The following is a 20,564-nucleotide window of genomic DNA, read 5'->3' on the forward strand; positions in this document are numbered from 1 at the left end:
AAAAAAGTCCTGAACATAAAGATATTCCCAGTGTTGTTTATAAATGCATTGACTAATGAGCCACTGTGGTCTGTGCGGTATCTCTGAGATTAACATATTCCTTTCTCTGGCAGGGGGAGATCGGCAGGCCAGGAAGAAAGGTATGAACGAAAGGTGCTGCCTCAGACACCAGCCTAATACCTGACACGTAGCAGCTGTCAGAGAGGAGCACAGGCAATCGATAAATACAAATCAGCTAATGTTGAAGTGTTGAGCCTGTTTGTGTTGCTCCCATGTAGGAGTGGTAGGGGGCTCTGGGTGCAGGGCTGGAGAGCTGTCACAGCTGGTTTGAATTTGGTAGATTCCCTCAGTAAGAGCATCCACCTCCAGCCAGACAATTAAAAGAGTGGGAAATTACCTAAATTATTAATCTGTGGGCAGGGGAAGCAAAGTATGGGACCTACCATAAAAGGTCTATTTAAAAACAACAACAACAAAGCCAAATCAACCTTTTTACTGCTCTAGAGCTGAATCCAGGCTCAACCGAACAGCCCAGAAGGAGGAATGGCCATTAATGATTACACTTCCAAAGCTTTGGCACCAGAGTAATATGCTGACTACGATCTTATGCTTGGTGACACATGAGCCATGATATATTGTCAAAAATATGTGCCCCTACGTGTGATGAAACAGAATATGTTATCTCAGTCGTTAAGTGCTTCCATTTAATGTAATTAATTTTAAAAGAAGACAGAAATGCAGAATGAAATCAGAGATATGTGGGGGGTAGTCACTAACCAGGAAAAGAAATACCATTCTAATAATAAGCAAAGGATTTTGACACTAGCTACTTATCAGTAATTCAAATGGATATGAAACATATAAACAAAGAGTTCTTTTTCTTTAATATAGATTTCAAATGCCCTATAGTAAACAAAAATACTACTTAGATATATTTAAGTGTTCCAAAACTAATGTATTAGACAGAGTCACCCGTCAACCTACACAAGAGTGCAAACCTTAATTTGTATTTACTTTTCTGACAAGAACTAGTAGGTCCCAGAGGAGAAGTTGCCCATAAAACCGTATAATTCCTGCTAAAAGCTGTCTGGCTCATGGGAGGTCACTGTTAGCTCCAAAGTCATGATCAGATTTCTAAGACCATATTGTCAAGTGGTATAAAGCAGTGGAATAGCACTGATCTGCAGCATTTTAGCAGCTAATAAAGGAGTGATTTACAGGCAGAAGTTAAAATAGATAAGTAACTGTATGCAAGTAGTTATTGCTAGTCACACGATAGCAGACAAAGAGCAATTACAGCTAGTAATATGAGTGCTCATAATAAGATTAATGGTAAATAAAACCAGGAATATCTTAGTTAAAGGTTTGTTTCTGTTCTTACTGTAAATTGCATTTGTACAGATAGAATTACATGCAGGTCTTTTTGATTTACTTTGTATTATTAAATGAGAGGAAGAATTAAGTTATTGATACTGGGGTTTTGGATTATTATTTTGACTACATGTAGATCTCCTCTATAGCTGATCTACTTATTTGCATCAGTATAACTTGGTATTTCTGTGAGTCCACATTTCCTCCGGTAGCATCAACATAAACAGTATTATGAAAATAACATAGTATTTTTTTGTATTAAAAACAAGGTAAAGAAGAATTTGTGGTTCTTTTCTTGAAAATACTGTCTCTCCACATCTCCTGTTTGCAGTGGAGACCTGTGTGTAGGAATGATGTCACATGAATTATTGTAATCGATATTTTCCGTTCAAGGGTAGACCAGGTCCCCCGGGTGTCCCTGGGATGCCAGGACCAGTAGGATGGCCTGGACCTGTGGGACCAAAGGTAAGACTAAAATTCAAACAGGATGATTACTAAACATAATGATCTGAACACACGAGTTGCTCAGGAAGTCTCTAAACCACCGTCTGCTGGAGGCTGGGGAGCTGCAGCAGTGCAGGGACACTCAGTGCTTGCCCTGTTCCTTTCACTGCTCTGCCAAGACCTGCCCAGTCTAGGGTTGGAACACCACACCTTCAGCCTAGCCCCACGTAGTCAATCTGATCTTGATTAAAATATGCCACAGGTAAATTGAAAGTCAAGTCCAATGAAGACTCATTGATAACCACTGGTGCCTCACAGCCACACGAATCAGTGTTTCAAAACTGGTCATCATCCCCATGGCTGTTCTTGATGATCTCTTTGCCTGAGTGTGTACCTGACAGCATAAAGGGGAATACCAGGCTGCATTCAGAGGAAAGGGATTACAGACCATGTGGATTGCTGATCTGTTCTATGAAGCTCACTGCCATACAGACAAACATTCATTACTGTGAATTTTCATAGCCAACAGCAGAAGAAATGGCAGGACACGTCTTCCTACTGCAGAGTGGTTGCTTCATCTGCATTTATTATAAAAAAGCTGCATGACAGTCCTTTTCTGACTACTACCTTACACAAAATGTACACAGCTCTTCACAGGAGCCATAGAATACAAATTTTCTGCTGGGGCATTTGAGATAGAAAATCTGTTTTTATTCAATCCAGTATGTATCAGACAGAAGGATGACATATTATGTTTCATTTGAAACTGTGTTTCCTAGTGAATCTTCGACTCTTCTTTCACTCCATAAGGGTTGCTGCCCTATCTCAAAGGACATTATGCCTTAGGTTTTGCTACTGCAAAAATGAGTAGATTACTTCTGAATTCAAGCCATATGTGGGAAGGAAGCCCTTAAGCTCTTTACAGCTGTGTCAGATGAGGAACACTACATTATTTGGGAATGTAGGCTAAGAACTGTGTGCTTTTTTTGTCCGTGAACTAAAAAGGAGCCCATGTTCACTTTGAACTGGGAGATGGGAAAGGGTGTCTCCCCAGAAGCACCGTATGCTGTGATTTCATGCAGCAGGAGCAGTGAGAGCAGAAGGAAGATCCAGCTACCTTGTTCCCTCACGTTCTAAGTACTGAGAGCAGAGCAGTCAGAAAACTCATTCACTTCACCTTTTCTTTAAGTCCTATCTTTATTTATGAAAACTTTCTAATTTTGATTTTACCTCCTCCTCATTTATTGTTCTCTGCACTCCTAGAAGTATACCTCACATTCAGTAATCATATTTTTTCAATATACTTCTACTGCATGTCCTACTTCCTGTTTAATGTCCATTCTCCTACTTTTATTGTGTCCTCTGATAAATCTCTCCTCTGTTCTTCTGATGTGTTACTATTTTCATTCCTTCCAGTCACCATAAATTTCTGTTTCCTACCTGAAGGCTCCAGCTGAATTGAGGACAGTAGATGGCTGTGCTCACTACCATAGGCTGTGTCTCTCTTTCCTTTCTCTTCTGATCTCTGATCTTCCCAGACTCCTGTTAGTCATCTTCATTATAGTCATTCATAGCATCTTCTTTTTGCTGTAGATCTCCAGTAAGCTGTTTTTTGTTTGTTTGTTTGTTTTAATTCTCATCCCTTCTATGTGCCTTCTATTTCTTTAGTTGGGTCTCCTTTCTTGTCTTTTTCTGAGACACAGTCTTGGTCCAATCGTTATTTCTCCTACTTTGTTTCTTCAAGTCTTTTCTGAACTTCTGTTGAGGCAGCAGCCAATGTGAAAATCCTCTGCAATACTTGGACAGTGAAAGCCAAAGGAGAATGAGAGCCAAATGTGTTTTGCTGGTAGGGCTGCTGCATATCTTCAGGGACTACTCTGTATTTCCCCTTAGATATAATTAGCTGACAGCAGACAGAGAGGATGTTGTAAAGTCTTTACATGATTTATTGTCTCCAAACCACTGTAAAGCCCATAATATCTCAGAACAATGATAAAAGTAATCAGTATGTCTCTCCAAGCCATAAAGTCTTGCAGCAAAATACCCTTCTTTTCTCTATCTCAGTGGAAGCAATGTTAGGAAGAGACAATGCAACTTCAGGTAGAAAAAGGATGTACTTCAGCTGCTAATCACTTGCATGTCCTTTAATGACATCTGCCAAAACTGAAGCACAAATTACACACCCAAGGAAATGCAAATAGAAGAATAACATCACGTATGATGATTCAGAACACAATTGCAGTATAGACATTTGACTACAATGCTACAGCAAGGTCAAGCTTGTCTCATGTATTTGACACAAAGCCCCAAATACTGAACTATCAGACATTCAGATATGACCTCATCAGAGAGCCACAATCAATAACTCTCTTTATTGACCCCTTTAGGGTGAAAAGGGAGATTTGGGTGTGATGGGATTGCCAGGTACAAGAGGACCAATGGGCTCCAAGGTTTGTTAACCAAACACTGCATTTTTCAGACATTGGTTTCTAATGCTCTGCTGACAGCTGCTTCCCTCATGAGTTTGCCAGAAAGCATTTATCAAGATATATGTTTTCTAATATAGCTGAAGAAATACGTTCTCCTTCAAGAAAGGCTATGGCGCTTGGTTGGGCTTGGCTGTGTTTTTGGCTTTTCATAAAATGCTTTGGTGTAAATTACTGTAATGCAAAAAAATATTTTAAGAGCAAAGATCATACCTAATTGTATTCCACTAGAAAACCGGAGTTCTTAAATATACTCTCAGTATTAACTCGCATTCGCAATGCTTTCCACCCACCACATAAAACTGGAGATCATTTATGTCCTCACCTTAAACTATGCATATACATTAATAGTTGGATAGTCAGACCAGTTTGGTCTGAATGGTCTATTATCTGCATATCATCTTCTATAGCACAGCTTCTGCATTTAAAAAATTTATGCCACAGCCTTTTAAGGATCTTGATACAAATTAGGTAATTAGGTTACTCAAATAAAGCGCTGCAAAAAAGAGCTGGACACAGTTATTTTCTATATTTTTTCTTCAAGAGAAACTCAGCTTTATAGTAATTTTCCCTTAGAAGATGACTTAAATATAATCTAAGGATATTCCACAGGGGGAAAGAAGAGACTGATTATTGCTAAAATTAATTTAGATTATTAATTGTGGAGTCTAAGATTTTATTCACTTTCAGTTACTTTTAATTTACCTTGCTTTGATTTTAAAAACAATATCAAACTTGCTGGCTTTACCTGGCTTTTTCACATTGGCTTTTGGGCTGATTTGTCTTGCCTTTAATTCTTATTTCATAATTCTGTTTCAGTGCACTTTTAGGAGCTATAAATATTAATTTGCATTTACAAGTCAATGAAATTAATTACTTGTGCTTCATTCTTTTTCTTTACTTAAAAGTCTGCAAGATATGAACTTGCTTCTTTGGTCATCTTGAAAGTGAGAAGCATTAAAATATCTGTCATTCCCTTTAGGGTTTTCCAGGAACTAGAGGAGAAAAGGTCAGTGTAACAATAGAATAATATATGATTTAGCAATTGGAAATAGTTAAGTAAAAATAGTAACTGTATAAACGTGGTCAAATTTTGGCGGACTGAAGTCTGAAGGTCCCATTACGAAATTAAAACATGCATTGAGAAGGAGTACTGTCTTGTGGCTTGGGTCGGGATGCTGAAGAAGTGAGTTTTATACCCCATTTTCTTGTGAACACATTACTACAGTGAACTCCACTACCATTTCCCCATCTGTAGCATGGGTATAACAATCCTTAATTGTTGGTTGGTTTATTTAGGCTATATATTCTTTGGCACAGAGACAGTTTTTACAGTAAGACCATACAGTGGAGCCTGAATTTGGATGAAGTCAATTGGGTAAAAAGTCAAGTCTGGAAGTATACAACCAAGAAAGCCCATATTTAAAGTAATTATCTGGGAAGCATAAGTGCCTTTTTCTACAAGCCTTATACTGAAATCTATTATAATATTAATGAAAGTAATAAGGAAACATTTTAGGGTATCTACCATATAACTTACTTATGGTATCTACCATATAACTTACTACTTAATATTACTATATTCTGCGCCACTACAAATAATGTCATGTGTAGGAGAAATATTTTTTGCTTTCTCATGAAATTGTAGTAATTAAGCTTTTGCCTTCCCAGGGATCCAGAGGTGACAGAGGTGACAAAGGAGTTAAAGGAGACCAGGTACTTTTCCAGATGACTGTGAGTTTTAGCTGAATAAGCACAGAAAGACAGATGTATTTCTGATAGTTGAATAAACGGGGGTAGTATGGAGGAAGGGAGCATGGAGGCATGATCCTGGGGGAGCAAGGAGGCAGTGGCCCAATGCGATATGGATCTCTGTGTCCATGTGCCCTACCAGTCCCGGCGTGTACCCGTGTGATGAGACACTCTTGACTTGTGCAGACCAGAATCATGACAGCTTGCCAAAATGCTTTTAGCTGGTGACATTATATTGCTTGAAGAAAAACAGAACAAAACAAAGCAAAAGAAAACAAGTGAGATTTGTGGTTTGGGAGGTCTTTTGACTCAGAAAGGGAAAGTAAACCATTTTTGAAGTAGATGGAAAAGTAGCGTTCCCAAAGACAGGCTTTAAACATTGTCCAGGTAGCAGGGTGGCCTGTGGACAGAAGCACAACTGGTGTGTTTTTGCTTGAGAGTAGGCAGGCTGCAGAGGATCAGACAGAGGAATAGTGCTACAGTACAAGGGCCTTTACAGAACAGCCTTGCTTGTAATTCTCCACTTACTGTGTCACCTGCAGTGCTGAATCACAGTATTTTTTTTTTTCTGGTATCACTACATGTCACTGTTCTTTCTTCCTTAAAGGCTTAAATTGGTGCTGCTTTGTCAAAGATCACTCCAATTATTTTGACACTTTTTCTCCTTTTACTTTGCAGGGAGAAGTAGGCTCTCCTGGGATGCTGGGACAGAAAGTAAGTGGGCATGATGTATTGGGGAATTGCAATAAGTGCTGGCATAGGGTCAACAAATTAGGGATGTCCTGGAAAGCATAAGGCATTGAAAGTTATGCTTGATTCAATGACCAACATTTTTGGATGTGATCAAATTATTTTTTTTCCTGTTATTGTTGTTGTTCTCTTTTACCTTAGGAGAAAACCCTGAAATTTAGCTGCTTGTTTGTCTTTTTTTTTTCCTCTCTCTCTCTTTTTCCTTTTTTTTTGTTTTTTCCCCAGAACATAGTCATAATCCTTATGACTAATCTAGGTGTAGTCATAATCTTTCTTCTATTAACATTTTCATAACTCTTGATTATAGATTTGTGGCTGGCCTAATTGTTTGTTTGGGCTTTACTTTTCACTTGGAGCTAATAAACATTTCCTTCCTGACACTCTAAATCAAAATAGCAGTGCTACAAATAGCAGTGGAAATCCTGACCAGTGTTGGTATCATCATTCTGTACTTGAAAAACAACCACAATTCAGATGTTATTTTATTGACAGAAATCCTAAAGGAGGATAACTTTATGACGTCATTGCATCTTATCTCTAAGATTAGGATAAATAATGATTGAATGAATCCACCATTTTTTCTCTTGGTGGAGACTTTTATTACGTGTGCATCTTAACAGCAAAGCATGATATTGTCAAAATGGTCAGAGAGTTTTGCTAGGCTGTCCATTTGGCTTCCTCTTTAGTGAAGGATTTTTCAGGGAAAAATGGGTAAATGATAAGAGATATTTCTGGCTTTACCCTTGTTTTAAAATATATTTTTTGAAATTGTGAATTTTCAAGAAAAATACAGTGCCAGCTTTATCTAGAGGAATTGTGTAAGGCATGTATAACCATTGCTCTGCCTATGTCCTGCTTCTTTCCCTCCACACCCACCAAGGGAGAGATGGGCCCCAAGGGACAATCTGGAGCACCGGGACACAGAGGACCTATAGGAAGACCTGGAAAACGAGGCAAACAAGTAGGACCATGGTGTTTCCTCTTGTTGTGATTCCTGGCATCTGTGTGGTCATGGCGTATGGCTACGGGGTCCGTTCTGTGGTGGTGCCTTGTGCTTGGTCCCTCTCTCAGGGGGCAGAAGCACTGCAGCACCTCACGTGCATGCCTGGGCCTTATCTGCAGCACTCAAACCCCTTGCTGTGCAGCATGGCTGAAGTAACATATTCCCTGGATAGATAACTCGTTGAGTATAACCTCAGCAGACCTTGAACCCTGCCTTTGAATCCTAAACAACACAAAGGCATGTTCCGAATCCCACCTGATGACTGGAGAGTTGGTGTGAGGCTGGGAGAAACACTGTGTGTACTGGCAGTAGCCAGCATGTGGCTGGTGTGTGGTCTGTCACGACGAAAATCGCTGGTCTATGCACCCAGACCTCAGTCCTGTAATACACCTCCGGCTTCTAGCACAAGCAGTAGGGTGCACCCAGTGTGTGGCCAGGTCCTGAGCCTGCGGCTGGGCCCACCTGGAGGATGCTTTCTGTCCATGAGGTCCCGTTTGGTTCAGTCAGGCTTTGACCAGGACCAAGTGTGGTGGTACAGAATCAGAGTAATGAAACACCCTCTTGGTTTCTCCCTTTCCCTCTGTTAATACTTACACAAGATTGATTTGTTAGACTAAGATATTTATATGACACTTCTCACCATAGTACAGCATGCCAGGGACAGATTCTTCTTCTCTAAGAGAGGTCCGGAAGACACATAGTAACCTCAAGGGTGGTAATCTTCTGTGGAAGCTGCTCAGGAATGGGGTGGTGGCAAACGCTCCTTATTCTGGGCTCAAAATAATTATGTTGACAGAACTGATTTTTGTTCAGACTTTCAGATGAATTGTAAGGACCGGAAATTTTGTGTAAATGTGATCCTGATTCCTCCAATACAGCATTGTCCAAGGAGGCAGCAGTGTTAATGTAGTTACCTATTCAAGTGACCAAATGAATCTCTTTAATTGCATCTTTCCTTGTGCATTTATTTTAAGCAATGATATTGTGAGGGCAAGGGGACAGTAGACACAAAGTCAGCCTGATAAGAACAGTCCCGTTGGTTTGCTACCTGCAATGCTTATTTCTGTCCTCTGGCAGGGAAGGGAACAAGCTCCTGCTACATCAGTGTTTGTTTTAACATACATCTGCTCAGATACAGAAGTCTGTAGATGCAGAGGTTAATAGGATCAGCTGAAAGCATTTTATTTGCAGCCTGGTTATGCCCAGCATGACAAAAAGAGACACAAGCCTGCTTCGCTGTTGCTCTAATGCTGTCAAGCTAATATCTGAAGTGAAAGAATACCCAGTGTGGGTAAAAATTCAAAATTGGGTGTTGGGAGGGAATAACAAGTCACCAAATAAGGAAGATATGTGCAATGTAAGTCTGCTAGATGACCCAGAAGAAATGTCTTTTTTGTCCTTGATTTGATAGGTTTTAATAGCTGATGTGGGCTGTGCTCTCTTGCTTTTTTTTTTTTTTTTTTTATATATACTCTGCTCATCTGTCCTGCCAAAGGGGATGTGCACAGAATATCTTATATCTTTCTGTAGTGTAAGGTGAAGAGGAGATGCAGTGCCTGCAGATCAACAGGGACACAGTGCAGTGTCCCTTTTTTTTCTGAAAGGACTTTATACTTCATCTTAGACATTTTGGTGCATTACAGAGTGTCTGAATCAAAAAGTGGTCACATAAGAAATCATAGTTTAGGGCATCAGTCAGTGGGACTGAAAGAACTATAGTCTGGCCCTATATTAGGATTTCCTGGCCCAAGGCTTGGTACACAAATGCCTTTCTGTTGCCCTGAAAGCAATTTCAGCATTGATCTTCTGCACAAAAAAATGGGTTTCTCTTTCTGTAATTGGTGAACTATCTATTTATTTTCTCCTTTTTTAATCATTTGAAAAGAAAACCTTGAAAATGGCATTTTAAAGCTGTGTGGGTCTGGCTGCTGCCTTTAAGTGCTGTAATTACCTTGCTGTTTGTTCAGCTGAGAGGGTAGTTTCCATCAGCATGGAGCCATTTCCTGTCTCTTGATCCAGCTGACATCCCCGATGAAAGCAGCTAAATTAGGAAGGTGTCATTTCCACTTCCATTTTGAGATACGTCTTGATTATCCCCTTGACTTCTTCAACTCTGCTTTGCCTCTGGGGCAAGCTTTTCCTAAAAGGTGGCCAGGAGGTGGGAGTCACAAGTCACACCCTCAGCATCCCCAAACCCCGACACAACTTCCAAAGCTTTGTGACTTGGGAATTGACCCCCAAGGAGCAAGTTTTGGGTTTCAGTCGTGGAGGAGGAATGACTTAAGGGACGTTACTTGGAAAAGAAGGAGATGACTATAAATATCATCCCTGCGAAAAGCTTTTCTGAATGCCGTAGGCACACATGAAAGGAAACAAGGCAAAGACATTTAATATCACCTCTGCAATTAATTAATCTGCCTGTGCTAAGCAAGAGAGCATTAAGCAAACATTCCTCCAAACAGAAGACACAAGTCAGGTAGTTTTCAGGCAGTACATGTCAGATGGGTGCTGGATTTCCTCTGCCAGATCCTTATCGTGTGGGGAACGAGATTTGCTGCAGACTTCTTCATGGGTTGCAAAATCTTGGTCTGCTGGTTTTGTGCATTCATGTTGTGTAACATAAGAAGTAATTAGTGATCAGCATTGCTGACACTCACATAAATCCTGGAATATTTTGATGGCACAGAGCTTATCTAATAGGATTAAACAAAGTAAATATTCAATTAGTTCTTTATGGGCCATAAAAACAGACAAACAAAAAACTTCAGTTGTTGAAATGGTGCAAGTGACATTCAAACATATTCATGGGGTATGGCACATTATATAACAACAAATTATTTTATATATAACTATGTATGCTTCATTAATCTGAAATTAGACATGCAATTGCCCATCATCTGCCCATGAATGCACATTAACATCGATTTACACCATCTTGAAGGAATTCATCTCATTGGCATTAAAAGAATGGAAATGAGGCACATATCGTTTTTGTTCTGCTAAACAATGTCTGTTGCTACCTAAAAATTGAATCAGATATTTCAACTTTAAGCTATGCACTATGCTTCTGAAATATAAATCTGAGAAATACAAGCCTCAGAGTATATGAGTAGGACAATAAATATAGTTATTTTTAATAAGTGTCATCATATTAAATTCAGGACCAAAAATAAGAAGGTGTTGAACAGTTCTAGGGCAAAACTTTCAACCCCCTAAAGATATGGCTACACAAACAAGCTCCCCTGAGGCAGATTAGGGCTAATTTTACAGAATATTAGCTATTGTATGGTAACTGTATGTAAACTCCTCTTCCATAGGTAATTGTACAGCATTTTGACTGAGCGATAAGGCACCAGAACATCATTTGTCAGCATACAGCAGCGCAGTTGGCTACTAGCTTGTACTCTGTAAAACCAAGCCCTTGCTTGTCTTGCAATGCTTTGTTGGCACTGGTATATCCACGGTGAAAGTTAACGTGATACAAGAGTTGAGGCTCTAAATTACTTGTAAAAATGGTGCGGGTCCCAAAGTAATCAGTGTTCTTCTGAAAATCTGCACCTCATCACAGAGAAATGTCACTGTGGAAACCCTTGATGACTCCGTATTGAATTGTCTCTTTCTGGAGGCAAAATGAATCACTTTCTGTCAGCCCTGTAAACTCAGGCGAAGATCCAGAAGTCAGAGCTGCTTTCTAAGGATTTCCAGGATCACTTATTTCTGCGCCGCCAGCCCTTTCTCTCTGAGCTGTACTGACTCCTAGGGAACTACTAGGGATAAAAAGGCATCCTTGAAGGATAGCCCCTGAATGACTGAAGTTGGAACAGGGTGATTCCCAACTCCACACAGAGCAATCTTCTGGTTCTGTTCACTCTCACAAGCTGAAGTCCTGCCTGGACCCACTTTTCTGTCTGCACACAGAAAGGGACAGCCTCTTTCTTTCCTGGGGAAGTGGCTATGGAGTTCATGCTGCATGCTCCTATTGGCAAATGTCTTGGCTTTCTTGAAAGGGAATCCAGTGCTGGCTGGGGGATCTTGTGTGTTATTAACAGCTTAGCAAATAAATGTCTCCTCTTTCCTAGGGACAAAAGGGAGACATTGGACCTGTGGGTATCATGGGCCCACCTGGAAGGCCTGGTCCTTCTGGCCAGCCAGGCCCCCCTGGACCTTCAGGATCAGGTAAGCAGGGATCAGGTCATCTGAAACAGTATGCATCCTCCCCAGCCCCTCCTGACTCAGCACCTATGTCTATATAGCTCCATTACAAAGAATGGTGCAGAGCTTTGTTTGATTTTCCACCAAGAATAAGGAGAAGATTTCTCCTGAAGTCATGTCAAACCTTCTTTATCTATTACAAGGACTTTATATCTTACTTTAAAGCCTACATAATAACTTTTGATGTCTCAAATAAAAGCAAAAACATGGCCCATGTGGTTCCTCTGGGACTTTGGCAGATGGGGATGATGAAAAGCTATCTGGCAGCCTTGGAAAGACTAGTTAATCTCCATCATCAAAGGTCTGCTGCTTCTCCAGATACCCTGGCTTACAGTGAAGGATTGTGATCTCTAATCAGCCAGGACATGCTTACTCTGTGCAGCTCTGTAAAAGGAAAACAGATGAAACTTAAAAGAAGGATCAGGATAGGAGTTAGAGGGGGAAAAGGGTGATAAAAAAATCTCTCTTTTTAATAAGTGCTGTAGATCTATGCTGTCTGCATTTGAGTGTGTTGTGGAAATCATGAGGAAAGCTGGTGACTGATAGTTGTACAGCTTCAAAACTATGTGTTCACATGACCTCTGGGCAGCTTGCTTTCTCTTGTGAGACCAAGCGTAGCCATGAAGGATGGATACATGACCTGTGATGTTCGGTGAGAATGTTTCAGGTATGGTTTTCCCAACCTGGATACATGCTGAAGAGAAAAGCAAACTCAGTTGGAAACTGCCGCTGTCTCAAATGGACAACAGCTATTTGTACTGCAGCCCTTCAATGTCCTCTTTCTTTTTCCTTTTCCTTTTTCTTTCCTTGCTCACATCAGTGGGCAGGAAGTCTCTTCCTAGTGGTAATATGGAAATGGTACATCTGTGAAGCTGGGGGCTGCTTTGAAATCTACCCATATCTCATGTCTCCTGTTATGAAACATCTTTATCCTGAGTAAATTAGCTGGAAGTTTTCAGAGGGCAGAATTTTCACCATGACAGCGGGAAGGCAGCCAGGATCCTGAGATTACTTTTTAAAGGATTTATTCCACCCACAGAAATTTTATGTATCAGGCTTGCTCATCTTTTTCCTGCAGAATATAAATTCTTATCCTAAATGACCTTCCTGTAATGATGTCACTGCTTGCAGTATGAACATGTTGGCTCAAAGTCTAATTCTGCAGAGTACTGCATCCTTGCCAAAGTTTGAAAGTCAAAAAGCATTAGGTTTTAAAGTATTTATTTGTAGCACTCCTGTCTTTATAGTTGGGTTTTCCTGTACGGAAACCTCTGAAACAGCAATGCTCAAGTGGTTGTGCAAATGCACAATTCCCATGTGTTCTGGATGTCTACAGAGACTGACTCTATGTAGGTCTTCCTAAACCCACTGCATACGTGTTCTGGAGTGACCTCTGTATGCATCATGACCTGAATTTCTGGAATTTCAACCAGGCTGACTCTTATCTGAAAATCCTAAGAAAATGGCCATTCTGGCCATGGTTAAAAAGTGATCTGAAAGAAAATGACTGTGGTACAAACTCAGGTCTTTTTCCTGAAGTGCTGGAACTGGTGGTTCTGGTAATCACGTCCCTCAGGTCCCAGTGGAGTTGGTGGGAGGTGTGTGTATCTCTAAACTTATGTAAATGTATATATTTACCCAACCCATACTTTTTCCACTGAGGCTGTGTTTGTGTTTTGTATGTTAACTTAATAACAGGGCAATCAGATATTTTACTTTCTAGGGCAATTCGCAATAGGACCAAAAGGGGAAAGAGGACTTCCAGGACCTCCAGGGAGATGTCTCTGCAGATCCCCACAGAATATGAATAATCCACCATATGAGGAATCTGTGTTTGGACACAGTTATCCAAAAGTCCCTGCGGTAAGCAGATTTTCTGGGAGAGGATGTGAATGATTCTTATGTACTTTTATTACAAGAAGTGCCGTATTCACTAATAATTTGTATTTAGTGACATATGTAGGCAATGTGTTACCTCCGGTATCCGAAACCTCTGAGATCCAGTCTGTGGAAAAGAATTTGGTCTCATAACTATTCTGAAGGTTGTATGATTGAGGTGCTGAAATGCAGCTGTTACAAACCACCAATAATATGGCACATTTTTATAAACCTTTCTCTGATCATGAGGAAGCTCTCTTCCACCTTACTACACACACATAATCTGTTATTTTTGTTTCAGTCAGTTGAAATATGTTTCAAATTGGTTGGTGAAGGAAGCATCTACTTCTTGTTTATTTTTTATATCTTCTTCTGCAAAGACAGTGATTTCAGAGTTGAATATTGGAGTCAAACATTTCGCACATACAACAGAACGTTCTCCCAAAACACAAACCCTCTACATTGAGCCAAAAATGGAGTCAGACTTCTGAGCTGCTGGCTGTAAACGTGCACTTTTCATAGCTAATTTCAATTGCTAGCCTTCTTGAAAGCATTTTTATGAGCAAATTGGACAAAGTACTTTAAAGAGCAAGACCTAGCAATTTTTCATCTTTGATTTCTTAGGTCTTTGTAAATACCATTTCTGTACTTCTCCTTCAGCTGGGCCCTGCCTTGCTGTTCTGTGCATTGTATCACTTACTTAATCGGCAATGAAAACGCTACCTTTTACTGCCGCTTTGTACTAGCTTAGCCCTGCCGCTCAAGGGACTGGATATTGTCTGGTGTCTGGTGGTCTCTGAATGACAACACGCGGTGATTAGCTTTGTTAACTTTCCCATCTGTCACATTTTCAGAAAGCTGTTAATGTGTGAGAAAGGGATGTGCTCACCACACTGCTCATTAAACTGGGTCATTGAGCTCAATCTTCTGCATGAGTGTGCTGCAAGTCTTCTCAGCTGCTTGCACATCCCTGGTGCATTACAAAAAAGGCCTGTTACTTTTAAAACTCAGTGGTGACAGAAGAAAGTGCATGAAATAAAGGTGCATATTGCATCATGCTGTGGGCTATTGCAAAAAAATTATCACGTATTTCATGGAGAACTCGTAGAATAAAGTGTAAGGCTCACAATATTCTGTGTAGGTCTTACCACCCTCCTTCCCCCCCAGGCACTGTTTAATATTAGATCTTAGAAGATGGCAATGAGAGTGTAGTTACATCAAATATAGGTAACCTACACTATTGATATGAACCCTCATTTGATGACGATCAAGTGCCATTTCTGTTCTCAGAAAGGAGGGATGGCGAGGAGGCAAGCCTCGTCCTGCTGAGGAATGCTCCCCGCTTGCCTGCCCATTTGTTTTACTCCCTTGACTGGCAGGGAGCTTAATATTGCTATTATTTATTCTGTTCAGATCCCCACGAGGCAGCTTAGAAATCAGCCTTGTGCCACTTGAAGGCTGTTGTCAATGTTGCTATAGCTGCACTTGGTTGGGAAAGATCCAGAGAAGGTGCTCCAGGGCTCCAGCCCTGCTCCATCCCCTGCGGCGTGTCCCGAGCACAGCCACCCGCTCGCCCGTCAGCGGGGACCCTGCCAGGGCCTCCAGAGGAGGGGAGGAAACAAAGCGCTGCTTTTCTGTCCCTGGCTGTGATTCATCCCAGTTTTTAAATCCTTTACAATTTCAAAGACCAGTATCTGTAAGAGGGATTTTCAGAGGGCACAGATCTGCTATTGATTTTGAGAGAAATTACAGCTCTGGCGCTGGGACTTCAGCTCCCGAACAGCCACAGAACCAGCTCTTTGCTGGCTTTCTGTTTCTTTGCTTTCTTTCATTCTGGCTGAAGGCATTTTTATTCAGTGCTTCTTTAATGAAATTGGCCTTTGTCAGGGGCTATGGGAATATGCTGCTATGTAAAAATTTCAGGGTAATTTGTTTTAAAAAGAGCCAATTCCGATTATGCTGGTGGGAATCAGGCTCTGACCTAAATCCATTTTCCTCAGAAGCATTCCATTTGCTTTTTCTTAATTTAAAAATAGTTTGAATCTTACTAAAATTAATTTGATTAAGCTGCCGAAGGAAGAGATTATTTCGTAATGCCCCGTACAATTTTGGTGAATGAGACATTACAAAAAAATTGGGAGAAGCTTGTTCTAATTCTCTCTATTTTGTACTGATTTTTTTCTGTTTAATTGAAGACTTGAATTTAGACTAAAGTCTATGCATGTGAAGAAACATGAATTTCAATGCCAGTTAAGTCTAAACGAAGTACAAAGTAGCAACAGATAAGTGAAGGCTGCATTGAGCAATGAATTATTTATTTTGTAAACATAAACATGCCTAAAAATTATAGACAAACCCGCAAAGACCACTTATGCCCATATGGATTTTGCAGTTGTTCCAGCATCTAACCACTGGAGCATCTGAAATTGTTCTCAGCAGTGATTGTGGTCCTTATCTGTGGGTGTGCATTTTGAAACAGGGGTCACTGGAACCTTAGCTGGGTACTCAGGAGAGACCATTAACTTTTGAAGACTAGAGTATCTTACCAATTGCAAAGTAATATTTTTATGTGTGTAAATTCTCACCCAAGGCTGGCATGCCATTCTGTTTCAGAAAACAAACAAAATTTCTGGCAATTCTTTATATATTTGCAGATGCATAACTCAGTTTGCAGAACTGGATTCCATGACAATTCAAAATACTTCTTGAGAGAGTTACCAACCACCTCTTTTTCTGTACCCCAGATTTTTGTGGTGAATAATCAAGAAGAATTGGACCGGTTAAACACCGAAAATGCCTTAGCTTTTAGAAGAGATCAGAGATCTTTGTATTTCAAGGATACCTTTGGATGGCTCCCAATCCAGGTGAAAATATGACTGTGGTTTTGGAAAGCTTGTGAGCATATGTTTCACTTTTAAATACAGCAGATAATTCTGAACTTAAGGTATCATACAGAATCAATCAAGTGAAGGAAAAATTAATTCTTGAGCACTGTTACAATTGTACCTAATTCTGTGGGTTTTGTTCACAGGAGTCTTAGTTACTGAGACGTTAACTCATCAGTGGTTCAGGTTTTGCTAACCTCCCTGTGAACCAACTGGTGAACTGAATTTGGGGAATTTCGTTAGTAAAGAACAGTTTTGATTTAACACAAATTAACACAAAACTCATCAGGGAGCAGAGTTGTGGGAAAACACAACCCCTGCAAATCAAACCATGTATTTCCTTACTGCTTCAGGGAGCTAAACTAAGTCTCACTGAAATCAGCAGTAGGATCCTTACTGTTTCAACTGGATTTTGAATCAGATTCCGTATAAACCGTGTGACCCATCAAAGAGCGGGATATGGAAACCTGTTTGCAGGCCCCACCTCCCACAGCCTGTCACCTCAGTTTGTGAGCCAGCCTGCTGGTAGTCCTGCACAGTAACTGTGGTGTGTTTTTTTGACCAGCTCAGCCCTTTCTACCCTGTGGATTACCGCTTCGGGGACAGCGGTACCTGTGGAGATGGGATCATCCAGGATGGGGAAGAGTGTGACGATGGCAATGCGGTTGTGACAGATGACTGCATAAGTAAGTCACGGCACGTCGAGAGCAGCCTCTTTCTACCATGGAAGGTGCAGTAGTCATTTCCGCAGGATGACAGGCACAATGGCCATGGCACCAAAATTGAGATCTTTCATGCATGCAGATGCCACACACAAGCACAAGACAGAAGTGATCCCAAGTGCTTCTAATTGAGACCCGGTCTAGTGGGAGGTGTCCCTGCCCATGGCAGGGGGATTGGAACTAGGTGATCTTAAGGCCCCTTCCAGCCCAAACCAGTGTGCTATTTGCCTTTCTACGTGTTTTTTAGGACAGCTGTTCAGTTTTCTATGGATGCTAGATTAATAACAGGCCATATCCTGGTTCTAGTAAAACCACTTTTTTTTTTTATCCACCCACATAGGGAAGGCAGTCCACCGCCTTCACTGTTAGCTTTACAAAACATTTGATTCCTGTCTACTCAATCTTCCTCTTGCTTTGCTCGTTGTGGGTAGTAAAAGCAAAGAGCACAGAAGATCACACAGCATAAACCTGGCATGCAAGCAGCTATCACAGCCTTCACATCCACCTTTCAGTTACCTTGTTTTCACCACTTAGCTCCTTCCCCACGACATAGATGTATAAATAAATGTCCCTCTAAGCTTGCCTGACTACAGAGCAATCCAGTGAGAGTGAGCTCTCCAGGCTCTAAGCATGAGAAAATTATCCAATTAGAATTTGCAATCAACCATCGGGAACAAACATGCAGGAAAAATAGTGCTCATTAGTTCTAGTGCCTGTGAGATTGCATGTTGTGCATCTGGAAGTCCATCATAATGCTCTGTGCTATACACCGGGCAGAGCTTCAGGTCCACAGAGGCCTTGCAGTACATGAACTTCAGACACTGATGTGACCTAAAGAGGTTTAATTGAATTATAGAATCATAGAATTATTAAGGTTTGAAAATACCTTCGAGATCATCAAACCCAACCATTAACCTGACCTGCTGAGTCCCACCACTAAACCACGTCCCTTAGTGCCACAAATTACTTGAATATGACCAATTGTCATCCTTATGATCTTGCGACTGTATCAAAAGAGGTCAACCAATGGTAAGTGGATTTGATTGTAAATAGGCTTGTTGTTTTTAGAAGCATGAATCTCTAACAAACAGGTCTTCATTGCAATCAATTAATCATTTCCATTTGTAAATGACCCACTTTAAATTGTATAAACTCCCTGTTTTTGAATGTCCCTTTAATCTATTGCTTAATAGTGTCTCTGAGGAGATATCAAAGGGATTTTAGCTAAATGAATTTGTTCCCAATTTATACTCAGGAAGTTGAAGACATCAAAAGCAAAGTCCAATTGTTAAAATACAGCCCACAGATTACCACAGCCTACATTTTGGTCAAGCGCTCCACAAAATGCCTTGGTTTATGCTTTACCCTTAAAAATCTAGTTCCACTTGCCTCTCTCTCCAAGATACTTTATATATTAAGTTTTATTAAGGTACTTCTTTCACAATTTTTCACTAGGATGTCGCCGTGCTTACTGTGGAGATGGCTACAGACATGAGGGTGTTGAAGACTGTGATGGGAAGGATTTTGGATATTTGACATGTAAAACGTATCTCCCTGGGTATGTACGAATGCTCTGCACTTTGGTTTGTTATTTTTGCTTCACCTTCAACATTAAAAGAGAAAAGGACTACCCACATAAACCTTGTTCCAGTGGGACAGTGGTGGAGAGAAAGTGGTGGAGAAAGACCTTATCTGATTATTTCTGCACATTATTGATTTTAAGGTCTGAATCTCATTTCTCAGTCTCACATGTTTCCTACTGTACAAAGTGCATGATCATGTGGGCATATGTTTACCCATTGCTAGTAAAGATTTCCTCTCTTGGTGACATTCTCATTGCATTAATACCCATAACGTGCCTAGAGTAGGATAGACCATGATGAAGAGATGATTGCACTGAAGGGGAGAAAAAAAAGAAAACAAAACAACAAACCACGGCCTCCAGACAAAATCCTGGACTTTTAGTGAGTGCTCTAGGGCTAGCTTCAGAATCTACCATTCATTTATCAGCCTTTCCAAAGACCAGAACATTCGTTGACTTTGCAGCAGTTGCAAAGACATACATCTGCTTAGCAATGTCCTTCATTTCAAACATCTGCTTATTGTTGACTTGCCTTCTCTGCCTTTGTTTAAACAGCTTCCTCTGGTCAGCATTTCGCCTCCTATTTAACTGTCAGGTATTGTTACTGGATAACAGGAAACATTTAATTTGCAAATGAAATTATGTGCAGAGCCCTCATCATTCATGGAAGAATAATGTGCTAATTGACAGGAGTAAGAACCCACAGGACATCTTTGTAAGTCAAGTGCTGTGCTAATCCTTCCACTGCAATTGTTGGAGCACTCCTGGTGTAAGAGATTACTAGAACTGAGACTAGCAAACCTGACAGCCTGAAACATTTTAAAGAGCTCCCATCTGCAGACAGCGTGAAGCTACTCTCCCATGAAAGCTATTCCATCTTAAGAGTCTTAAGTTTGCTGCCAAAAACAGAGTCCCGCAGAAGCTTGAGAAATTTTTATAAATTCTATTTTCCGTGTATAATCAAGTTGTGAAGAGCAACTGAGATCCTTTATCTTTGTGTGTGCAGCCTGCAGATTATCTGCTAAATCAAAGAAAAAGCCGTGACTCATCAGGAAAGTGGGACGAGTAAGTGAGCTTGGCACTGCAGTGGGAGTTTCGCCCCACAGCACCCTCTTCTCCAAGAGCTCTGCTGCAACTGATTTTCCCATTTTCTACTCTTTCCAGCTCTCAAATTCCTCCTCATATTTCACACACATTCACTTCAGATTTTTTTTTGTCGTTTTTCTGAGAATGTGGGTTATCCAAGGACGCATTTTTAAGGACCTGTTCTACAGCTTGTGAATTATCTGATGGGTGGGTTATTCACCTGGACTTATGGTAGCAATAAAAACTCTGAAAAATTATTTTGTTTTATTATTATTATTTTTTTAATCAACACCTCTGGTCAGGTCTTCAGTTGGTAGAATCATTGCAGCTCAGTATAAGTCAGTAGAAAAAAAAAAAAAAACACAACTATTTTCCCTTATTTTGCAAGGGCCC

General features: G+C 40.5%; 1 protein-coding gene across 8 annotated transcripts in view; it reads left to right on the forward strand.

Moving 5' to 3' along the window:
• COLQ (collagen like tail subunit of asymmetric acetylcholinesterase) overlaps window positions 1-20,564 on the forward strand; it is a 48,320-nt gene that overhangs the window by 18,787 nt on the left and 8,969 nt on the right. The window contains exons 5-17 of one of the 8 annotated variants that reach the window (XR_014580200.1): window positions 114-140; window positions 1,765-1,836; window positions 4,203-4,265; window positions 5,284-5,310; window positions 5,973-6,017; window positions 6,732-6,767; window positions 7,684-7,764; window positions 11,886-11,982; window positions 13,742-13,881; window positions 16,551-16,760; window positions 17,347-17,467; window positions 18,959-19,061; window positions 19,641-20,378. Coding sequence is in view for 6 of the 8 variants with exons in the window: in XM_083825381.1 (XP_083681507.1) it covers window positions 114-140; window positions 1,765-1,836; window positions 4,203-4,265; window positions 5,284-5,310; window positions 5,973-6,017; window positions 6,732-6,767; window positions 7,684-7,764; window positions 11,886-11,982; window positions 13,742-13,881; window positions 16,551-16,760; window positions 17,347-17,467; window positions 18,959-19,371 (1,332 nt within the window). In the remaining 2 variants the exon portion in view is untranslated. The other 7 variants (XR_014580201.1, XM_083825384.1, XM_083825385.1 and 4 more) reach the window with 7 other exon arrangements.

Source organism: Anser anser (genome assembly GCF_964211835.1).
Source record: "Anser anser genome assembly, chromosome: 2".
In the NCBI taxonomy this organism is placed as follows: Eukaryota; Metazoa; Chordata; class Aves; order Anseriformes; family Anatidae; genus Anser; species Anser anser.